At 58.4% G+C, this 21,528-nt stretch overlaps 2 protein-coding genes across 2 annotated transcripts; both read right to left on the bottom strand.

The window, feature by feature from the left end:
• Positions 1-559: 559 nt before the first annotated feature.
• On the bottom strand, positions 560-2,804 carry MYADML2 (myeloid associated differentiation marker like 2). The gene is made up of 2 exons (XM_081270758.1): positions 1,685-2,804; positions 560-1,452 (listed from the first exon to the last, which is right to left on the bottom strand). The coding sequence occupies exon 1, from the start codon at positions 2,675-2,677 to the stop codon at positions 1,754-1,756; it is 924 nt and encodes a 307-aa protein (XP_081126884.1). The 5' UTR covers positions 2,678-2,804; the 3' UTR covers positions 560-1,452; positions 1,685-1,753.
• A 10,317-nt stretch (positions 2,805-13,121) lies between these two features.
• NOTUM (notum, palmitoleoyl-protein carboxylesterase) lies at positions 13,122-20,479 on the bottom strand. Its single transcript, XM_081270719.1, has 12 exons — positions 20,054-20,479; positions 18,905-19,275; positions 17,775-17,827; positions 17,600-17,695; positions 17,060-17,120; positions 16,838-16,896; positions 16,501-16,603; positions 15,619-15,810; positions 15,381-15,481; positions 14,443-14,590; positions 14,029-14,076; positions 13,122-13,782 (listed from the first exon to the last, which is right to left on the bottom strand). The coding sequence occupies exons 2-12, from the start codon at positions 19,246-19,248 to the stop codon at positions 13,476-13,478; spliced, it is 1,512 nt and encodes a 503-aa protein (XP_081126845.1). The 5' UTR covers positions 19,249-19,275; positions 20,054-20,479; the 3' UTR covers positions 13,122-13,475.
• Between the last annotated feature and the right edge of the window lie 1,049 nt (positions 20,480-21,528).

Consider the following 21,528-nt stretch of genomic DNA (forward strand, 5'->3'; position numbering starts at 1 on the left):
TGCCCTTGGGGATCTGCTGTTGAGCCCTAAGCACCCACCCCCTCCAAGTAGAAGACACTGGTCCAGACCCAGCTTGTCGACTGACTCAGGGTGCCCTCTCCAGTCAGCCAGCCAAGGTCACTTGGCTTACGTGGTACCACAGGACCATCGGGGCCTGCCTCGGGGCTGCTCAGAAGCTGTCAGCAAGGGCTGTCCAGAAAGGGCAGCAGCCCCTCTGCCCATGCCCCGAGTCTCGGAGACTCCCAGGTGGAGGTGTGGGATGAGTGCCCAGGCCTCTAGGAAGGAGGGGGCTGAGCTGACCCTCCTTCTCTCCACTGGCCCATCTGAGCCCTCCTGGACTGTCACCCTCCAGGGAGGAGAGCACTGCCTGTCCCTTTCCTGGAGCCCAGTTCCTCAGGAGATGAGGCCCAGCCTTCCCTGCACTGCAGAGCCCAGGGTGCTCCCAGGACCCCGTCTTCCTTCAGCCAGGCCCCAGTGCAGACCCTCCTCCCAAGGCATGCCGGGAGCCCAGGAGGTGTCACCGGGCACAGCCCCTCAGCAAAGAAGGCTTAGCCACAGCTGGGGTGCAAATGAGTCTCCTTTTATTTACTGCTCAGGGTCCTGGGAACAGCCGTGAGCTGAGGGACTGACAACTGCTGCACACATGCTCCTGCTCTGGTGGCCGGTGGCCTGCCCTGGGCTGGGCTCTTGTGCAGGAGAAGCTGGCTGGAGCATGGAGGATGTTGGTGCCAGTGGGCCCTGATGGTCAGGAGCAGCAGGCAGCTAGATGCCTGGTGCCCAGGCTCCATGTTCTAGCGACTGCCCCAGGCCGGGCCCTTACCCGTGTCAGGACTGCCCACCAGGCCAGCCTCCCGCAGAAGTCTCTACAGAAGCTGCTGCGTCACAGCCCATGGTGGGCCTTGGGCAGGGCCTCCATCACTGGGAACCCAACACCTTGGCACTCTGCTCCTGGTGGTGCTGCCAGCTCACCAGGCCCTTCCAGGCCACCAGCACCATCTCCAGCCTCTGAGCTCTGGAAGGCAGCCCTGGGTGGCCATAGCACAGTCCTCACTTGGCTTCCAGTGGCTGTGGCCACCGGGAGGCTCCCCAGAGGCCCGTGAAGCAGGGTCCTGATTCCTGGGCTCCTTCTCTGTGAGCTGGTGCAGTTTCCAGCAGAGCTCCCTTCCCAGGGTTCTGGGCACTGCCCCTTCAAAGGAGGAGGAGGTTTCAGTCGACTCCATGGGCCTGACTCTGGTGCTCCTGGGCTTGTGTGTGACCCTTCCCACACCTCTGGGAATCGTCCACTTTCTAACATGTCACCCAGTGTGAGTGCCATGTCCAGACACTGAAGGACATGCTGGTCCACCTCTGAAGTCCATTTAGCCTGCGTGTCCCCATCTATAAAATGGGTCACAGCAGCACCTGCTCCAAGGTTTCCCACCTTACGGCGGTCAGTATTGGACCCAGGGAGGACTGGGAAATGGAGAGAGAGAGAGAAACACAGAGACAGAGAGAGGTTAGAAACAGACGGAGACGGGAAGAGAGCTGCCCTGTCTTCCTGCTCAGGGCCTGGCCCCACCCTTCCTCGGACCCCATCCAACACGACCTCAGAGTGGCGCCAGAAGTCCAGGAGCGTCCTCTGCCCATTGCGCACGTCTACTCTAAGCCCCGCGACCCCCTCCTGCTCGCCCACACGTCTGTTCACCTGGGTCACCCACGCCTGCCTGTAACCCCCAGCCAGAGAGTGGAGGTGGGCCAGTGGTCACTTGCCAGGCTACAGGGTGGGCACGAAGCGGATCCTCTGGGAGTAGGCAAGGTCGACGACGTAGAGGAGCAGATTGACGTAGGTGAAGATGGCTACCACCAGCTGGCTGTCCCAGGGGCAGCTGCCGCGGGGGCAATCGGGGGGCCTCCTGGGCTCCCCGTACTTGGGATCAAAGCAGAAGACCGGCCAGATCACAGCGGCGCTGAGGTACAGGAGCACAGCCAGGAAGGTGTACACCACCACCAGGCGGTCGAAGGGGCAGCCCAGGCCCCCCGTGTGGCCCATCACACTCAGAGCCACCACGGCCACTGTGGCCAGGAAGCACAAGCTATAGACAGCCACACACCACTGGGTGGCCATGTAGCGCCCATAGCGGCTGTCATGGACCAGTGCCCCAAAGATGATGCAGGCCACAAAGGCCTGGACGATCTTGAGAAGCCCTGACACTGTGGCCATGTAGCTGGCCACCTGGCCAGGCCGGGCCCGTGTCAGGGCCACCTCCACTGCGTAGGCCAGGAAGAGGAGCCCAGCAAAGACGCTGGCCGCCAGGCGGAAGTCCCTAGCTGCGCAGCCAGCAGGCTCAGGTGGACACTCCAGCCGGGTGAAGTACAGTGGGTAGACGACGGCAGCCGTGGCACACAGCAGCGTGGCCAGCATGGCGAAGGCCGCTGTGAAGTTGCCCCAGGAGAGGCGGAGGCAACCATGGAGCTGTATGAACTCACAGACCACCACCAGGAGTGACACTGCGAAGCAGAAGCCCCAGGCAGCCATGCAGAAGGTGCCCTGGATGCCCGCAAAGCCGCCCCGGTGGGCAACCAGGCTGAAGGTGGTGCAGCCAAAGGCCAGCTGCAGTACCCGGGCTGTGCCCACTGGGGACGTCACAGCACCCAGGTGCAGGTATGCACCCCCGGGGGGCTCCACGGTGCTTCCCATCTAGCCAGCCACCTCCTGGCTTCACGGCCCTGGGGTTCCTGATGGCCTGGGGGCCCTCTGTCCTCTGCAGTAGTGGCAGGTGCCGGCAGCCTGCAGCAGCGGTGACGATGGTGACATTGCAGCAGGGCAGCCTCTCTGCCGCCTGAGTGGTGAACGCCCCCCTCCCTGCAGCTATAAATAGACAACCTCCATCAGATCCCCGGAATAGCAGCCTCTGTGCCTGTCCACGTCCAGGAGGAGCATCTGACCCCTTCGTCCCACGCAGATTCTCTGCTGGGATGTTAACCCCTGGGCTGCCTGAGCACCTGCATCCTTCAGTCCGGTCAGTGACAGGGACGGGTGGGGAGAATGCAGAGAGCACGGGCTGCCCCCTACACCCAGCCTCAGCAGCCTCCAGAGCCAGCTCTGGGGGAGGGGCACAGGAGGTGGGAGGACCTGGGGGGCTCCCTTCTTGTCACTCACCCCACCCCTCCCAGACAATGCCTCTAGAGTTCTGCTGGGTTTCAGAACCCTGTTGTCCTTGTCCCTGGAGCTCTGGGGAAGGGGAGTGAAGTGTGGAGACGCCAGGCCACTTGTCAAGAGTCCATCCTCGTTCTGGCCATGATCTCCAGCCTGGCCCTGGTGGTGCTGGGCTGGGGGGTGGGAGGTGGGGTTTTTAGTTTTTATCTGGAGGTGGCCTCCGGAAGCCTCTGTCCTTCCTAGGCATGGAAACACCTGGAAAATAGATCTGCACTGTTGCTTTGGTTTTTTGTCTTTGGTGCTGGGGATTGAACCCTCGGGGGCTTTTACCCCTGAGCTACATTCCTAGTGCTATTTATTCAGTCAGTTTTTACTAAGGACTGACCCCGGTGTTCAGCTGCTGAGCCTCGACCCCAGCCATTTGTTCTATTTCATTTCATTTTGATGCAGGACGTTGCTGAGTAGCCCAGGCTGACTGGAAATCGCAGTCCTCCTCCCTCAGCCTCCAGAGTCTCTGGGATTACAGGAGCGCTGCCTGTTTTATGTTATTTATTGTTTATTTATTTATTTTGAGACCAGATCTTGCTGTGTTGCCCTCAAACTTCTGGGCTCAAGTGTTCCTCCTGCTTCAGCCTCTGGAGCAGCTGAGACTACAGGTGGGCACCATTGTACCTGGCTAACTTCCCCAGAAGTACTGAGGATTGAACTCAGGGGCACTTTGCCACTGAGCTACATCCCCAGCCCTTTTGTATGTTTTATTTATTTTATTTTATTTTTTCTTAAAGAGAGAGTGAGAGAGGAGAGAGAGAGAGAGAGAGAGAGAGAGAGAGAGAGAGAGAGAGAGAGAGAGAGAATTTTTAATATTTATTTTTTAGTTCTTGGCGGACACAACATCTTTGTTGGTATGTGGTGCTGAGGATCGAACCCGGGCCGCACGCATGCCAGGCGAGCGCGCTACCACATGAGCCACATCCCCAGCCCCATGTATGTTTTATTTAGACACTGGATCTTGCTGGGTTGCTAAATGCCTTACTAAGTTGTTGAAGCCGGCTTTTTTTTTTTTTAAGAGAGTTTCTTTTTAAAAAAATATTTATTTATTTATTTAGTTAGTTTTCTGCGGACACAACATCTTTGTTGGTATGTGGTGCTGAGGATCGAACCAGGGCGGCACGCATGCCAGGCGAGCGCGCTACCACTTGAGCCACATCCCCAGCCCTTGAAGCCGGCTTTGAACTCATGATCCTCCTGCCTCAGCCTCCGAATCGCTAAGATCACAGGTGTGCACCACCACACCTTTTTTTTTTTTTTTTTTTTAGTTGTCAATGGATCTTCCATTTTTATATTTATATGTGATGCTGAGGATGGAACCCAGGCAGGGCCTCCTACATGCCAGGCAAGTGCTATACCACTGAGCCACAACTCCAGCCCTCCATTTTTTTTTTAATTTTAGTTATTTTGTATGTATTTGTTGACGGACCTTTATTTTATGTATTTATATGCGGTGCTGAACCCAGGGCCTCACACATGCTCAGCAGTGCTCCACCACTGAGCCCCAGCCCAGCCCACGCCCTCCATTTTTAAACTGAGTTCTGTGTGTTTGTTTTTGGTGCTGTGGATTGACTTCAGCACCTTGTACATGCTATGATCACGCACCCTCTCACTGAACTGTAACTCCAACTCCATGCTGAAATTTTAATGCATTATGAAATGTTTCTGAAATGGTAAGCAAATTCTGATTGTAAAGCTAGTAGATGCTCAGACCCAGTCCGTAAAGAAAAGAGAAAGGAGGAAGCATTACCTAAAATTCCACTGCATCAAACCCTTGTTAAAATGTCATGGTGTCGGCCCTGGGGAGGTGGCTCAGTCAAGAGCACTTGCCTGGCACGGGTGAGGCCCTGGATGCCAATGCCAGTATGTGCATGTGCGCACGCGCACACACACACACACACACACACACACACACAGAATGTCCAGGGCTGGGTTGTGGCTCGGTGGTAGAGCACTTGACTAGCATGTGTGAGGCACTGGATTTGATCCAAGGCAGCACATAAAAATAAACAAATGACATAAAGGTATTGTGTCCATCTACAACTAAAAAAATACTAAAAAAAGGACCAGGGATATAGCTCAGTTGGTGGAGTGCTTGCTTCACATGCACAAGGCTCTGGGTTCAATTCCCAGCAACACACACACACACACACACACACACACACACACACACGAATGTCCTGGTGTATCTTCATAGATGTTCCCTCAACTTGTAGTCAGAAAAACTTCAGATCTGGGGAAGAGTTGCAAGAGTGTGACCAACACAGTGCCTCCTTCAGAGTCAAGGATTTTCTTGGTGTGTGTGAGCGCCCAGGAACTGGTCATGGTGTACCCTGTCTGCACCTCCATTGGTTAGTTGATCAATCAGCTCTAGTTCTAGATGTGACAGTGTGGCCCTAGACACTTCCATAGTGGCTCCTCAGAGCAAGGCCATTTTCCTAGAGAAGCACGACATAGCGATGATGTCCGGATACGCGTCCCCACCTGTCCTTGGAATACAGATCTGACCGGGGGATGCCCTGGGGTGGCCATCCGGGCCTCCACCACTCTTTACTCTGGAGCCATCCTTCTTTGGGTGTCGTCTCACTGACCTTTTCAGGACTCTCGCAGACTACCTTCAGAACGAGTCTGTCTGCCTGTTTCCTCCTGGTTGGGCTCCAGGCTGAAGGCTTGTGGCAGAAAAACCCGGCAGGGGACATCTCATGTGACAGTTCACCCAGAGCCTGTGAAAGTCAGCCGTCTGGTTGGGGCCCCCACTTAGGTGTCCACTTGATCCCCAGCGGCCTTGCCCAGGGGTCTTGGCGTCTGTTGATGCTTCTCAAGGGCAACGTTCTCAGAGCTCACCCTGCTCCTCCGCTCCAGGGTGTCCCTGGGGACCCTCCCACAGGAGTTCCTGCAATACGCAGAAACACCTCCTGGGACGACAGGTGCGTGCCGTAGCGTCTGGCACCAGCCACTGTTTGTGCAGGGACCACAGAGCTGATCCCCACAGCCCATCTCTTCATCTCAGTTTTGCCAAAGAAGCAGCAAGTGTCCGACCTCAGATCTCTTCACCGCTGAGAGGGTGGCACCACATGGGTCCGGTGGTTACTGATGATCCCAACCTTCTTATTTATTTATTTACTTTTTTGGTTCTGGGGATTGAAACCAGGGGTGCTCGACCACTGAGCCACAGCCACAGCCCTTTTAAAAATATGTTTTTTGGACACAGGGTCTTGCTGAGTTGTTTAAGGCCTCGCTAAGTTGCTGAAGTTGGCTTTGAACTAAGATCCTCCTGCCTCAGCCTCTTAAACTGCCAGGCAATCTCAACCTTCCTGGTGTCACCACCCCTTAGGTCCAACCCCAGAGCCAGTCCCTCTGCTCCTACCCTTGGCCTCTATTTCTGTCCGCCCACATCTGCCACCCATGAGCAGCTGGCTGTGGCACCTGAGGCACTGGGCACTTCGGGGAAACCTAGCCTCGGCACTGCCAGGGCCTATGGTGTCCCCGGGGCATCAGGCTGGCCTGCACAAATAGGCAACAGAGGTCTCAACCAAGGAAAGACCATCCCAGGAGCCCTGCGGGGCACCTCAGAGTGACCAGTGGACTCTGGGTTCTGAGCGAAAGTGACCCTGGGAGCCACCATAGCAGTCCCAGAGTCAGCAGCTGTGACTGCCTGCAGCCCCAGAGCCGTGGGCGGGCTCCCTGCCAGCCCCCTCCAGGCCCACCTCAGCCTGCAGGGACCCAGCCAGGAGAAGGCCGTGTCCTCCAGGGGCTGCAGTGGGCTAGGGAGGAAGAGGGGATGGGGAGTCCTGGGCTTGTCAGGTGCCAGAAGGCCCCGGGGGCTGGAGTCTGGGAGGGCGGTGCCACCCGAAGAGGTCTCCTTATCACCCTTCTGCACACGCGGATACTGAGGCTGTTTAGCCCTGGCTTCCAGCCACCACCCCACCCTCCGTCCCACAGCGGCTCTCCCCAAGACCTTGGGAAGCACCTGGCTTGGTGGACCACCCAGCCTCGGTGTCTACCTCAGGGTGTGGCTTTTCCTGACCCACCCTGCCAAGGTGATGGCTATGCACAAGTGTCCCCTAGGCTGGGTGAGGCTGGGCTCCCTGCTGCCACCCTGTTCCCCCACCCCTTCTTGCCTGTGGGTGGGGGTCAAGCCTCCATGTTTTCACATAAAGATGAGAAATGAAGTGTCCAGAGGAGCAGAGGACGAGGTGTAGGCACAGCCACCACCCCAGCCCTGGTTGCTGTCTCCCCTTCTTATTATCAGCTCCTTCTCAGAAGAGAGGCCTTCAGGGGCTGTGTGAGAAGAGATGGGAAACAGAATCTACCTCCTCTTCTAGCCACTGGGCTCCCAGCCACCTTCCCAAGGCTGACCCCTGAGACCCTCATGCAACACCTAGCTTGGTGGGAGTCCAAGGCAGAAGGATGGCTTTGGCCCTGGAGTTGAGGCCAGCAGGCTCATATAGGGAGATCCCTGTCTGAACAAAAGTGCTGTGTGCTCTGCTGCCGGGACTGTGCCCACCACAGTGGGGCTTCTGTCTTTAGTGTGGCAGCCCCTGGTCCTCACCCCTTGACCCTGTTACCCACCGACTTGCTCAGCACCCTGGGCTGGGAAGCAGACTGGGCAGCTGATCCAAGGCTGGCCCAGAAAACCCAGAGCAGCTCCAAACACGGGCTGTGTCTCAAATCCCAGACACCAGGGCCCCAGCAGTCAGCCAGCCACGATCTGCCTGTACTCACAACAGCAGAGGCTCCGACACTCTGCGTCACCTGCCCCTCAGGGGTGGAAACGAAGGGTAAAGTTTCTGCAGCAAGGGAGCTGCAGGCCACCCAGAGGCTCAGCAGTGTGTGGGGTGCCCTGACCTCAGTGCGGGCTGGCAGGCGCCCTAGGGTCACATTGCAGACGATAGAGGACAGGCCTGAGGGGGTCGTGGGAGGAGCCTGCACAGGCACCTGGGTGACACCGTTCACTGTTCCAACAAGAGGCCATGTGGGTAGGTAGGCCTCAGAGACAGGGGGTGGGGGCTGGGTGAGCCCCCAGAATGTCCCCTGCAGCTACTTCTAAGAGGGAATACGCTGTCGGGAGCTGCCACACAGGAACCAGGCGCCCCTTGGCCCCGAGTGATGGTAATGTGGCCATGTGGCGAGCCAGCCGTGGGCTGAGTGTGTGGACTGAACTCATGTGGCCCCTCTGTTTGGGCAGACCTCGCTCTGCCATGACCCCCACACAGCTCCTGAGATGGGCACGGCCTTCCTAGATGTCAGTCATCCTGCTGGCAGCAGACGTCAGGAAGCTAGACTCACCCCCGCAACCTGACCTCCTGCCTCATTGAATGGCCTCTCCCCAATAAAAGGGTTCAGCACGTTCTCCTCTCTCTGTCTTTCCAGGAACCCGTAGGGCAAGAGGAGCAGTCACAGGACCCAAGGAAAAAGGTATCTCTGTCTCTGTGTGGTTATTTCATGCAGCCCAGTTTACCTGGAATGACCCCCAGTGTTTAGTTGTGAAATGAGACAGTACTCGGCGCCTCTGCTTGTTCTTTGGACTTTAAATTTTTTTTTCCAAAATAAATCAAATACTTTCTAAACTACTATAAAGAAGACTAGTTTTAAAAATTGTCAACTATAAAAAATTGTCATGCTTTAAAACTTAAAAGCTAATGCATATTCTTGTATGAACAAAAAAAACCTTGCCTTTACAAAAGTTGTGCTTTAAAAATTGTTTTTTTGTACTTGTAGATGGACAGAATGCCTTTGTTTTGTTTATTTTTATGCAGTGCTGAGGATCAAACCCAGTGCCTCACACACGCTAGGCAAGCGCTCAATGGCAACTATAGCCCCAGACCCAAAATTTGCTTTTACAAAAATTTAAGTTTCTTGGGCTGGGGATGTGGCTCAAGCGGTAGTGTGCTCCCCTGGCATGCGTGCGGCCCGGGTTCGATCCTCAGCACCACATACAAACAAAGATGTTGTGTCCGCTGAAAACTAAAAAAATAAATATTAAAAAAAAAAAGAGGCAATCGTGGACTGCAATGTGTTGCATAGAGACTCCTGTATGAGATGAGAATGTGGGGCCACTCTGAGGAGGTGACCACAGGACTGTGAGCTCAGTGAGAAGGCTGGCCCAGGCAAGTGTTAGGCAGAGTGATCAGCAGGTGCCAGGGTGTGGCAGACAGAAAGGCCTGGGGTGGGGGACCAAAAGGGACCGAAAAGTCTAGGTGGCATCGGTTCAGAGAAGCAGGGATAATATGAGAGGGAAAGCTGGGTGTGGTAGCACAAGCCTGTAATCCTAGCAACTTGGGAGGCTGAGGCAGGAGGATCACAAGTTGGAGGTCACCCTGGGAAATCTAGTAGGATTCTATCTCAAAAAATCACAAGGGCTGGAATGGGCTGGGGTTGTAACTTAGTGGCAGAGCACTTGCCTGGCACATGTGAGGCACTGGGTTTTATTCTCAGCACCACACAAAAATAAAAAAATAAAATAAAATAAAGGCATGCTGTCCATCTACAATTTTTTTTTTTTAAAGGTCGGGGGCAGTAACTCACTGGTAAAGTGCCCAGGTTTGGTCCCCAGGGAAAGAAAGAAGAAAGGAAGAAACAAAAGCAGAAACCCAGCTCTGTCCTTCAAGAGCTTTACTTTAAAAAGCAAAAGTTCATTTTTCAGTGGCAGTTGAACACACACCTTTATTTTTACTTATTTATTTTTATGTGGTGCTGAGGATGGAACCCGGCGCCTTGCACGTGCTAGGTGGCGCTCCACCACTGAGCCACAACCCCAGCCCCAAGAGCTTTACTTTTCTATTCTTTTTTTTTTTTTTTCCCTGTGCTGGTGGCCAAACCTCGGCCCTGGCTCACGCCAGGCGAGTCCACGGCCACTGGCATCCCAGCCCTGTTGGCTCTTTTTCAGTGTGGGGCTGAAATGTATCATGGATGTCCGCGTGGAGCTCAGATCCCACTGTCAGGCTCCTGAACAGTGAAGGTGCGGCTCTGGCCATTCCTTGTGGAGAGGAGAGGCCCAGGTGTGGGTGCCTGTCCTGAGCAGTGCTGCTCCCGACCCCAGCATGTCTAGAAAGGCTGAGCGGTGAGTGCAGAGGGGCCCTGTGCCACGGGTGGCTTCAGTGAACAGGGTGGGTTTCGCGGGTGGCTCTCGCAGCGCCCTCTGTCCTTGCAGGCTGGGGTTCCTGGTGTCTCTGGTCCTGGCAGGAAAGCCCGGCACAGACTCACCACCAGTCCAAGGTGAGCCTGACGTATTCCTTGTTCATGACAGTCGTGCAGAGAAAGGGTTCATTCATCTGGGAAAATCCCCCTGGGCCTGACCCACAGTGTTGTGTTCAATGTGTCGCTGCGCCCAGACACACAGAGCTGTCTTGGATGCCTTTGGGTCCCCGCAGCAGGAACAATGCCGAAGCTGCTGCCTATCTCCCTCTCTGCACAGACAGGCAGCGCCTCCCATGACCCGGCCCAGCTCTGACAGCAGCATGGCAGGTCCCACCTCTGAATGTCTCCCCAGCCAAGGTGGCACCCCAGCCCCCCGGGTCCCTCCAGCCTCCTCTACTGCCCAGGCTCCTTCATGGAGAGAGCGGTCCAAAGCCCACCCAGGAGGCCTGAGGACAAGGCTGCTCTCCCAGGCTCACAGCTACCCCTGGGTGTGTGTTCTTCCATCCCCAGCCTTGGGTCTCTGCAAACCTACTGTGCTGTCTCCTTTGGCTGCTGGGACTCCATGGATTTCTGCAGGAAACCCTGCAGGGTGGCCCACGGAGGAGACTTGAGGAAGTGGACTTTGGTGACGAAAGGCCCATATGGGTCAGGGCAAGGCCTCGGTGTGCTTTGGCCGGACTTAGCAGGGCTACATCTGCCAGGACAACACTAGCAGCTGTGATCCTACTCAGGGCTTCTCAGAGTCAGGGTTGCCTTGAATTGTTGGCATAGTTAGACCCCAAGACGGTCAGGGTCCACATGGATGTCCCCACTTTTGGAATGGAGCTGTAGGTTCCTGATGTGTGTGGTTGGGAGCCAGATGCAGAGCTCAGGCTGAGCTGTCTCGGGGCCTCTCTAGAGCTTGGAGCTCTAGAGAGCACTGACACCTGGATTCACACAGACCTTTGCTCAGGAACTCAGCCATGAGGCCCAAGGTCAGTGTTGCTACCACCAACCGTGGCACCATCAAAACCCCTCCCTCGGGCTGGGTCGTGGCTCAGTGGCAGAACGCTGGCCTCGTACAGGTAAGGCACTGGGTTCCATCCTCAGCACCACATAAAACCCAACAAACAAACACACATTAAAAACTCTCCTCCCTAGGCAAGTGCAGTGTCCCACACCTGTAATCCCAGCAGCTCGGGAGGCTGAGGCCGGAGGATCACGCATTCAAAGCCAGCCTCAGCAACTTAGGCCCTATCTATAAATAAAACAAAAACAGGCTGGAGTGTGGCTTGGTGTTCAAGTCCAAGTTCAGTCCCCAGGGCCAAAATAGAAATAAAAAATTCTCTCTTCTCTGCCTATGTCCCAACAATCCTGCTTCTGTGGTTAACGTAAGTGACTGCTTGCCCACACACTAAGCAATGTAGACACAAAGCTGTTCACACATGTCCTTTGCACCCAGAGAGCGCCTGTGGTAGGACCAGGAGCATCTCCCAACTGAAGCTGTCCTTGTGGCCAAGATAGTGAGGGGTGGAAACAGCCGGAACAGAAAATGCACGGATTTGCTCTTGGAAGTGAAGCAAGGTGGGGAGGAGCGTCTTCACCCTCACAGTTTTGTGCCTTTCAGATCTTTAGCTATATGACTGAGTGACATAGTGATGAATCAATAAAAATGCAGAGACTTCTGAGAAAATGTTAGCTGGGTAGGGAACGGTACTTGTGCAGCGGTATGTTTTCCAACTAGACAAAGCTGGCCTTGCACAACACTGAATGTGCTGGTGCCATCGTCACGGTGAAAAAGCTCATGCTGTTTATTTATTTTTGTACTGGGGATTGAACCCAGGAACACTGTATCGCTGAGCTGCACCCCCCGCCCTAGTCCTTTTATTTTGAGACAGGGTTTTTTAAGTTGCCCAAGCGGGCCTCAAACTTGGGATCCTCTTGCCTCAGCCTCCCAAGTCACTGGATTACAGGCATGTGCCCCTGTACCTGGCTGATGTTATTTTCTTACTGTGTGAGGAGCCACTCTGAATGATCCACACCTTCCAGTCCTGGAGCAAGAAGCTCTGTCCAGTCACTACGTTTGTGGTGACTTGGGCGTTGTCTCAGCTCGGGTAAAGGCACGTCTTCAGGTGTAGGTGTCATCCTCAGGGCCGAGTTACACTCACCCGGTAACCCTGTCCTTTCTGACCTTTTTTGGATGAAACTTTCTAAGAACAAGAGTCCCCCCAATAAACGCTCACTTCCGAACGTGCTCGCTCTCTCTCGCCAGCCTCTCGGGACTTTCTCTTGCTCTCCCTCTTGGGGGGCCTGAGGCCGAGAGTGGAGAAGCTGCCCTGAAGCTTGTGTAAAGGTAAAGCGTGTCTGTGTTTTGTTTAGTGTCCCTGCAAATTCACAGAGTGACCTTAAGGTCAGCTGCCCGTGCGGGCCAGGGGTGGCATTACTGGACTTTATTCCAATTAAAAAAAATATGGAAAACCTGTGAGCTGTCCTTGTCAATGCCAGGAAGTCGGGGTTTGCTGAACGAACAGAGCCTCCCCAGGGCTGGAACGAGACTGAGGTGGAGTGGGGGCCGCTGAACACACAAGAAGGGGTCAGTGGTCGTGACCCCCAAGCCCTTCCCAGCCCCTTGTGCCCTTGAGGTGCGAGTTGAGTAGAGCCACCCTTCAAATAACCAGGTCGAAGCGTGAGCTTCTTTCATTTTTTTTTCAATATTTAAAAAAATATGTTACAAAACAATATCATTCATCATATATTTCTTGCTTATTTTCCTTCTTAAAAATATTAAAGTAATAAAAAAGTCATTTTATAAAATAATACAAAAGGACATGATCAGCTGGGGTGGCTGGACACTGTCTGGGCTGCTGGGTGAGGGATCCAGTGCTTCGCTTCTGGCTCCCCTCCCCACCACGGGCTGGGGGCTGGGGGCTGGGGGCGGGGGCTGGGGCTGGGAGGAAGCCAGTGGGTGTGGGAAAGGTCTCCAGGCTGCCCTCTGGATGGGCTTCCTGAGGGCAACGGGAGAGGAGCTGGGCGCAGGGTATCCGCACCCAAGTGGGTGTGGCTGAGTCCTGGCTGGTCCTGGGAGAGGCGGAGGGCCTGCCAGTCACCAAGAGGTGGCCCTGGGCAGGGCTGGCCTGGCCCTGGGTGCTGGCTCCTTCTCCAGGAGGCTCCCCTAGCTTCCACTGCTCAGCATCCCCAGCAGCTTGCTGGGCTCCAGTCCCTGCTGCTGGGCCACGGTCTGCACATCGAAGCCCATATGCATGAGGAACTGGGCCACGTTCATCTCCTGCCCCGTGAACTGGTCCCGGATGGTGGGACAGGAGGGGTTGCAGTGAGGCCAAGGGCAGCTGTCCACGAGGTGGACGGGGCAGCCTTTCAGGGAGGCCTTGCTGGCCTTGTGGCTGTCATGGAGGCTTCTGTCCCAGCAGTGCAGTGCCCGAGGCAGTGAGGTCCCCTTCACCTGGACATCTGTCCAGTGACTGCAGACAGAAATCCGGGTGGGAGTCATGGAGGAGGGGCATGGCCATCACTGTGGCGGGGCCTGTGTAATCCTGGCCTCACAGCCAGCCACTCAATGAATGTCTTTGACAACCCCCAAAGGCCCTTTCGTAAGTAGAGGCAGGGGTGGGGGGCTTGAGGGGGGACAAGTGCAGGCCGGGTGGGAGCCTGTGGTGTTTGAAATTAGTACTGCAGACCAAGGGGCCCCGGGGCCCAGGGACACTGACCTGCGGATGATGATCTCGTGAGAGAGGCAGGCAGGAGCAAAGCTGGCCCTGGGGGAGGAGACAGCGGCCTGAGCCCTGTGGCCCCCAGCCCCCCCCACCCTGTGCCGCCAGCCCCCGTGCTCCACACTGCTTCCCTGCACCCCATCTTCTGGCTGGGGACCAGTCCTCCTGTCTGTGGCCAGGCAGCTGTTCCTCTGCCCAGGTCTTGTCCCCACCTGCCAGCATGCCCTGCTAACCCTGACCTCTGCCGACAGATCCTGCTCAGAGTCTATCTCCCCCTCTGGGGCCTGCCAGGCAGCAGCAGGCTGTCCCTGACAGATGACTCTCCTGCCACTTTAGATCTGCTTTTGAATCAGGTGGCTTACTGAGGATTGGGGGGGCTGCCGAGCGCGAGCGGGTCCCCAGCACACTCACGGCACGTCCTGGAGTGTGCTGCGCAGCTCGCGGCCCAGGTTCTGGATGTACAGCCACTGCCCCTCCTGCACTGGCTGCCCCGTGAGGTGCACGTTGTCCACGGTCAGCTGGGCCTCGTCAAACAGCCACTGCACCACGAACACTGGGCCTGGGAAGGCACCTGGCTCAGAGGGCTGGCCTTGTGCTGAGGTCCTGGCCAGTTCTCTGGCAGCCTCAGAGGCCAGCTGGCCGGCCAGGTTCTCCCTCCAGTGTGTCCCCCCTTTTTCCTTTTTTACAGAACCCAGAGCCTCTACTACTGAATGACACCACACTCCTTTCCTTCTTTAAAGTCTGCCCTTGCTGCTGGGCATAGTGGTGCCCACCTGTGATCCCAGGGACTCAGGAGACTGATGCTGAAGGATTGCAAGTTCAAGACCAGCCTCAGCAACTTAGAAAGGTGCTAAGGAGCTTAGCAAGACCCTGTCTCCAAAATAAACAAAAAGGGCTAGGAAAGTAACTCAGTGGTAAAGCATCCCTGGGGGGTTGATCCCTGATGGAAGGAAGGAAGGAAGAAATTGCTCTTGGCCTGAGTCTCAGGGACTCTAATTTGACCACAATTTGGTGAATAAGTCTTTTGCATGGGACCCCACGAGTCCTCAGAGTGTGGGGCCTACCTGAGGCCATGCAACCCAGGGGACAGCAGAGGGATTCAGTTCTAAAGCTTATCCCCAAGCAGTGGTGTAGACAGGGTTACCAACCATCCAGGTTTGCCTGGGGCTGAGGATTTCAGTGCTAAAATCAGGAGAGCTGCAGACAAACAGGAGTGACTGATTGCCTGGCATGGATTTGACCTGCGTGGGCCAGGACAGGGGTCTCTCCACCCAGCAGCTCAGAGGCTGGACCAGGCTGGGTTTTACCTCCCACTGCTTCCCCGTACCCCTTTCAGGCCAGCCACTCACAGCGCAGAGTTGGGTAAACTTTGTAGCCAAAGAAGCAGTTCCACTCCTCCCCCTCCTTGAACTGGCGCCGACAGCGCTCCGGAACCATCCCGTTCCAGTACCTGGAGCCACAGCTGTAGGTCAGGCTGCTGTGGGTCCTCTCTCCCCAGGAGCTCCTCCCTCAGAGATGCCACCCTGTCCCAAGCCCTTTGCATGGACAGGTTCCCAAGCATGGGCCTGCCCCTCCCTCCCAGGTCACCTGATCCCCCGACGGATGGCCTCTGTGGGGGCGCAGGTGATGGTGTCAATGCAGTCCGTGCGGCGGTACTGCTTGTTGTCCAGGAACCAGCCTGAGTCAGCCAGGCCTCGCACTTGGATGGCCGGGTAACCCAGGTCCTCCAGCTGCTCGGCCACCCGGTCCACGTTCAACAGCACCCCAGTACCCCCGGCACTGCAGGGAAGGCCAGACATGAGGCCAGCTGGCCGGGGAGTGGCACCTGACACCCAGACCAGGGCCTGCTCAGCCCCGACCTGGGCCCTGAGGAAGGACGGGGCTCTGGCTGCCTCCCAAGGATGCATCTGGATAGTGGATGTGTTGCCTGCTCACATGTGAAACCCCGGGGCCTCTTGAGGGCCCAAGGCAGGGGACTGATAGAGCCCTAGGCTGGCAGCATAGGCGCTGAGCTCTTCCCTCGTCCTTCCCTCCCTCACCCTCTCTGCCTCAATTTCCCGGTCTGGAAATCCAGATAAGCTACGTTGCCTGCGGCCCTTTCACCCACTCCTCATACACACGGTGCTACCTGACAGGATTGAGACTGAACAGCAGCAGTGAGCCCTTCTACCTGTGAGCCCTAGCGAAGAGGCAGCTGTCTACAGCAGACCCTGACCAACTGCCTAGGTCTGCAGCCTGAGCTCCTTGGAGGCCTAACCTCCAGGACATCCCTGGTGGTCCCTGTTCTGGTTGCAGCCTCTACCCCATCACTACCCACCCAGGCCTCGCCAGGCTGGAGCTAGCAGGGACTGGACCTTGCCCCCCACCCCAGCTCTGCCTGGGCCTCCTCCTCTCCGTCCCACCCACACTCCCATCCCAGCTGGCCCCAGGGGCTACCGCCCCCTCCCCACCCAGCCCTGTCCTGCCCACCTGCTCCCGGCCAGCAGCAGCACCTTGGCCCCGCTCAGCCCTTGGCCCAGGAGCTCCCGCACCACCTCCTGGATGATGAGGGCGCCCATGAAGGCATACTCGTCTGCGTGCAGGAGGGGTGGCTTCAGGCAGGGCCTGGGCAGAAAGAAAGACCTCCACCCAGGCCAGCAAGAGGAAGGTCCTGGGGTGTCCCTGGGGCGGGGTAGACTGGAGGGAGGGGGGTCAGGTGCAAGAGGACCTTCTGGGGGCCCCTCCCCGGGGAACACTCAGGAGTGAGGACCAGAAGCCCACCATCCTGCCTGGTCACAAGGAAGGGGCTTGGAAACCAGAGACTCACTCTTCTCAGACTTGGAAGACGCCCCACTCCAAACGTCACTGGAGCAGTAGGGGATGAAGCTGAAACAGGAACCTGTGAGTCTGCTCTGCTGCCAAGTCCCCAGGAAAGACCACCAGGACAGGACCCCCCAGCAGTACCCCCCAAAGACCACACCTACCAGGAAGAACCCTTCAGGACAGGACCCTCCAGGGAAGACCCCCCCAGGACACCCCGCGCTCTTACACCATGTTGGCATTCCACCAGTGGGGATTCTCCTCCGGCTGAGAAGACAGGATCCCGGTTCCTGGAGACAGACAGGCAGTGGAGCTTTCGTTCTTGTGGGAGGGGCTGTGCAAAGATGGAGACTGCAGGAGGGTGTGGGGGACAGGGGCTCCTGCTTGGCCCTGGCAAGGGAGGCAGGTGGTACTTCTGGCCTGAGCCAAGGGTGCCAGGGAAGTGGGGGATGGGTGGGCTTAGTTACTGCGGGAGGTCACAGAGGTCACGATGCCCCGCCAGGCTGTGACACTGGATGCAACCCTTGGCCTTCCCACTCTACACCAGGTGCTTCAAGCTTGTTGGGGGGGGGGTGTGGGTGACCACCATCAGCACTGGAAAGTTACGGGCAAGACAGAGTACTTGCTGGCCTCCCGGAGCTCAGAGTGCTGCTATGGGGATGTCCCAGGTGAAGAGATCCTTTTCTGCAGGACCTCATTTTGAGAGCTTACTGCCCTGAGGCTATTCCCCATCTCAAGGCTCCCTGCTAGCAGGCCCCCCACTGCTGACCTGTCCTCGTGTGCGGCCAGTCTTTGGAGCTCATAAGGCGACGCATGGTGTCATATCTGGTGTTGCAGTTCTCCCGGTTAAAGCAGTACCAGCCGCCTGCAGACACAGTCACCAAGGTCTAGCCCCTGTATCTAGGGGACTCCAGCCCTCCCCCTCCTGGTTCCCTAGAACGCACCTTCCAGAAAGAGTAGCCACCGCCGGCTGCCCTTGGACTCCTTTAGGTAGTAACTGCAGGGAAGAACGCGTGGAGCAGGTAGTCAGCTGGGGCTTTGGAGGCTACAGTAATTCGCCTCCGACGCCAGGCTTCCACCTGTCGTTCTGTGCGCACGATAGCCGCATGGGGGCGCCAGCGGCCAGACCCACGCAGAGTGCACCAGCCCCGAGAGCCACGCGGCAGTCCCGGGAGATGGCGCTCGCGGGGACGGCACCGGCTGCGAGGGCTGTGTGGTCCGTGGAAAATCCCCATGGACCGCCCGGTGCGGGACCCGTTGTAACCTCGCCGCCTGCTGGGGGGTCGCTCTGGGGCACACAGTGGCACTGGGAGAGTGGGGAGTGCTCACGCTAGAGGTCTGGGCGTGGGTGGAGGCACGGGACGCGCCAGGCTGGGGGGGGGGCGCCACCGCGGCGGTGTCGCAGTTTTCTCACCAAGTCCCAGCCTAACGTCCACGCACCAAGCGCAGAGGCACTCCCAATCCCTTCCTCATCCCCAGCATCACATCTTTCGTTTGCCGGCCTGGAGTGTGACCATGCCGCACCTGGGGTTTTTCTATCTCACCTGTGTCCCCTCCTAGCCCCTCTAGCTAACGATGGAATTCCTGCCTGTCCAAAATCAAGTTGCTAGGGGCGCGGGTGGGGGGAGATAGCCAGTGTTGCCTCTTCTTGCTGGTGCCAGGGCCACTCTCAGGTTGTTTCCAGTCTGCCTTACTCCCCTATCCCCGCCCAAGGACACGGGCAAAGGGGCTGTGCACTGTGGCCCAGGGGTCAGTGCCCGCGCTGGGCCGGGGACCAGGCCTTCAAATGCTGCCAATCACCCCCTCCCCCGCGAGGGAGGCACCAAGCCAGGTCCTCCGCAGGGCCAGCACCGCTGGGCACCCGACGGGAGCCCTTTCCTCTGGGGGTGAGAGTTGAGAACTGCCACAGTCTGTAGGGGTCCAGCACAGAGTCTCTGAGTCCTCGCAGGGGCAGGGAGGTGTAGCTGCGGGTGCCACGGGTGATGAAGCGGCCTGGAACTCGGCGGGGACGACGGGCTAGGAAGGCAGGGCGTTCGGACGAGCCTCCCGGGGTCCTGGCCGGCGCGGGCCTTACCCAGCTGGGCTGCCGTCGTTGCAGGTCACCGATGTGTTCAGCAGGAGATGCAGGCGTAGGTCCTCGTTGAGCTGTTGCGCCGAGCAGGGGTACAGGGACTGGGCCAGGCTCTTGACCTGAGCCATGAAACTGTCCATGTTGCCCTCCACGGCCGTGAAGTCCAGCGGGAAGCTCTCCACTGGTTGTCCCGCGGCCGGCGCCGCCTCGGCTCGCTGCGGGGGAGGCGGCGGGGGCGGCGGCAGAGGAGGCTGCTGGCCGCGGCGCCGCCAGGTCTTCCTTCCCTCGCCGCCCCCGGCCCAGTGCAGCAGGCCCAGTAGCAGCAGCACGCACACCCTTCGGCCCATGACCACGCCACTCCAGCCCGCGGCCACCTGCAGAGAAGCGGACGGTCCTGAGGCAGCAGTGGCTTGGGGGGAGGGGGGCGCCGGGTCCAATGCGCCTGGGCCACGGGACGCCAGCCGCGTCTGCTAGCTGGTCCTCAGTCCCGCGCGCCGGGCCTGGCCGAGGCGGCGTGGGCTCTGGGCGTCGAGGCTCTGGGTTCCGGCGCCGTCGGCCTCGGCAGCTGGAGCTCCGCGCTCAGCCGGCCGCGCGCTGCTCAGGGTCTGGGTGCGCTGGCTCTGGCCCGCGCCAATAGGCAGCGGGGGCCGAGCTGGGCGTAGTTCGCGGGGGCTGCGGCGGCCCGGGTGCCCGCGCGTTAGATGTGCCGCCGCCGCCGCCGCCGCCGCCGCCCGGGCTCGGTGGAGGGGGAGGGGGCCGCGCTCGCTCTTTTCTTGGCGGAGGCATCGCCTTTTCTTCCCAAACCGCAAGCCTGACGGAGGGGCCTGGACTACCCCGTCGCGGCCGCGGGAGGCGCTCCCGGCCCAGCTCCGTGGGGGGCAGCGCGGCCGGGCGGCCCCAGTGGCTCCATTCACCGCGGCCAGCCCGGCGCCGCTGCCCCCGCCCTGGGAGCGGCTGGGGGCGGGGAGGAGCGAGGCCTTTCCGCGTCGGGGGGCGCTCTCCCCGCGGCTCCGCTGCTCGGCCCGACGGCCTGGGGCGCGCACCTGGAGCTGCAGTGCTCCTCCGCCCCCGTCCAGCCCCACAGCAGCCGCGGGCGACCCGCACCCTGGCCCTAAAACCCGTATCCCGAACGGCCCCGGGCCCTGCGCTCACCGCGGCCAGCGCGGGCGGCCCCGCGGCCCCGGCTCCTCGGCGTTGCTCGCGCTGCGCGGCCCGGCTGGTGCGCCCGACTCGGCTGCGTTCCCCCTCTGGCGCTGGCGCAGAGCCGCCCGGGACTTTTATCCAGCCGGGCCCCCGGGATCAAAGCGGCGGCGGACACAGGGCTCCGCGCCGAGGGGCCGGCAGTAGCGGCGCCGGGGCCTCCCGGAGGAGCGGACAGGTGTGTCGCGAGGCCCCGCTCCCTAGGCGACCTGCGGGAGGGACCTGGCGCCCAGGCTCGGCGCCGCGGGGGAGTCTCCCTGTCCCGCGCCTGAGCGAGTGATTCTGGGCGGCTCTCTGAGGCACTGGGATCAGAGGGACCGCTATGACTTACCAAGGTCTGTCAGCGGCAGGGTCAGGTCTGGGATTGTCCCGCGAGCGTCCAGGCTGCCGCACCCCCGACAGAAGACCCCCAAGAACCTCTCCCTGACCCAGCCGCCACTGGGGGAGGGAGCCGAGGACCGGAGGAGGGGCCGGCTTGGTGACCTTTTTAGAGCATCTGCCCTGTCACCTCACTTTCTGAGCTGGCCTCCCCTCCACGTCCCAGGGCTCAGGTCACTGAGGACAGAATGAAATTCCAGTGCTGTCAGAAATCAAAATTGGGGGAAGGGAGCGGGTGTTTGCTCAGGAGCCTTTCTACTCCAGTGGTGGGGGGTGGGGGGTGGGTAAAAGAAAGAGAAGGCATGTATACACACACACACACACACACACACACACTCACACACACACCCATCTCCACAGTGCCATTCATGCACAGCACCCTGCCACCTGCGGCCTGGTGATCTTTCCCTAAAGACAGGACATAGGCTGGCCTTTTGGGACCAGGATCCAGACCCAGGGAGGGCTTTTGGGTTCCACCTCTTTATTCAGTGCAGTGGGAGCCTGCCTCACCTGGAAGGCCGCTTCGGCCCTCTGAGGCAAACACCAGGCTGCTAGGATGAGACAGTAGCTAGGACGCTGCCTGAGCTGCAGGGCTCTTTGGACACAGGTGCTGTCCTGCTGGTCTCTGAGCTCCTGATGAGCTATAGGAAGAAAGCCCAAGCACACCTGCATGCTCAGCTACCCTAGCAAAATACGGCCAGAGGCCAAAGGATCTCTGGAGAATTGTGGAGTCGGGCACCTGAGGGGTGTAAGTTGCCCCAGTGTAAACTGCAAGGCCCAACATCAGTCCAAGAGGTCCCCAGGTGACCTTGGGACATCAGTGAAACTGAGGAACACACAGGTTCACTCTCAGGCATCTGAGGGCAGGTGCACACTCATGGCAACTGAGTTCAGAGAAGGTAACAAAAGTGCTGAAGGCAGCGCTTAGTTCTGTTCATTTAGAAACCCACACTTGCTGTACTTCTATTGTTGGGTCAGTTTAAAGGTCATGTTTGGCAGTAGCTTCACCATGCTGATGTTTCATCCTGGGCACCCGCCAGCAGTGTAGG

This window comes from Spermophilus citellus (assembly GCF_964194105.1).
Source record: "Spermophilus citellus genome assembly, chromosome: 17".
Classification (NCBI taxonomy): Eukaryota; Metazoa; Chordata; class Mammalia; order Rodentia; family Sciuridae; genus Spermophilus; species Spermophilus citellus.

Bases quoted from the DNA above. Each gene is read 5' to 3' on its own strand.
- NOTUM (XM_081270719.1), bottom strand. From the start codon at position 19,248: ATGGGCCGAAGGGTGTGCGTGCTGCTGCTACTGGGCCTGCTGCACTGG. The intron at 15,811-16,500 runs GTGGGCAGGACA...CCTTCCCTGCAG, and splicing joins CTGCTGCTGGCCGGGAGCAG to TGCCGGGGGTACTGGGGTGC. The intron at 15,482-15,618 runs GTGACCTGGGAG...CTGTGGCTCCAG, and splicing joins GCCATCCGTCGGGGGATCAG to GTACTGGAACGGGATGGTTC.
- MYADML2 (XM_081270758.1), bottom strand. From the start codon at position 2,677: ATGGGAAGCACCGTGGAGCCCCCCGGGGGTGCATACCTGCACCTGGGT.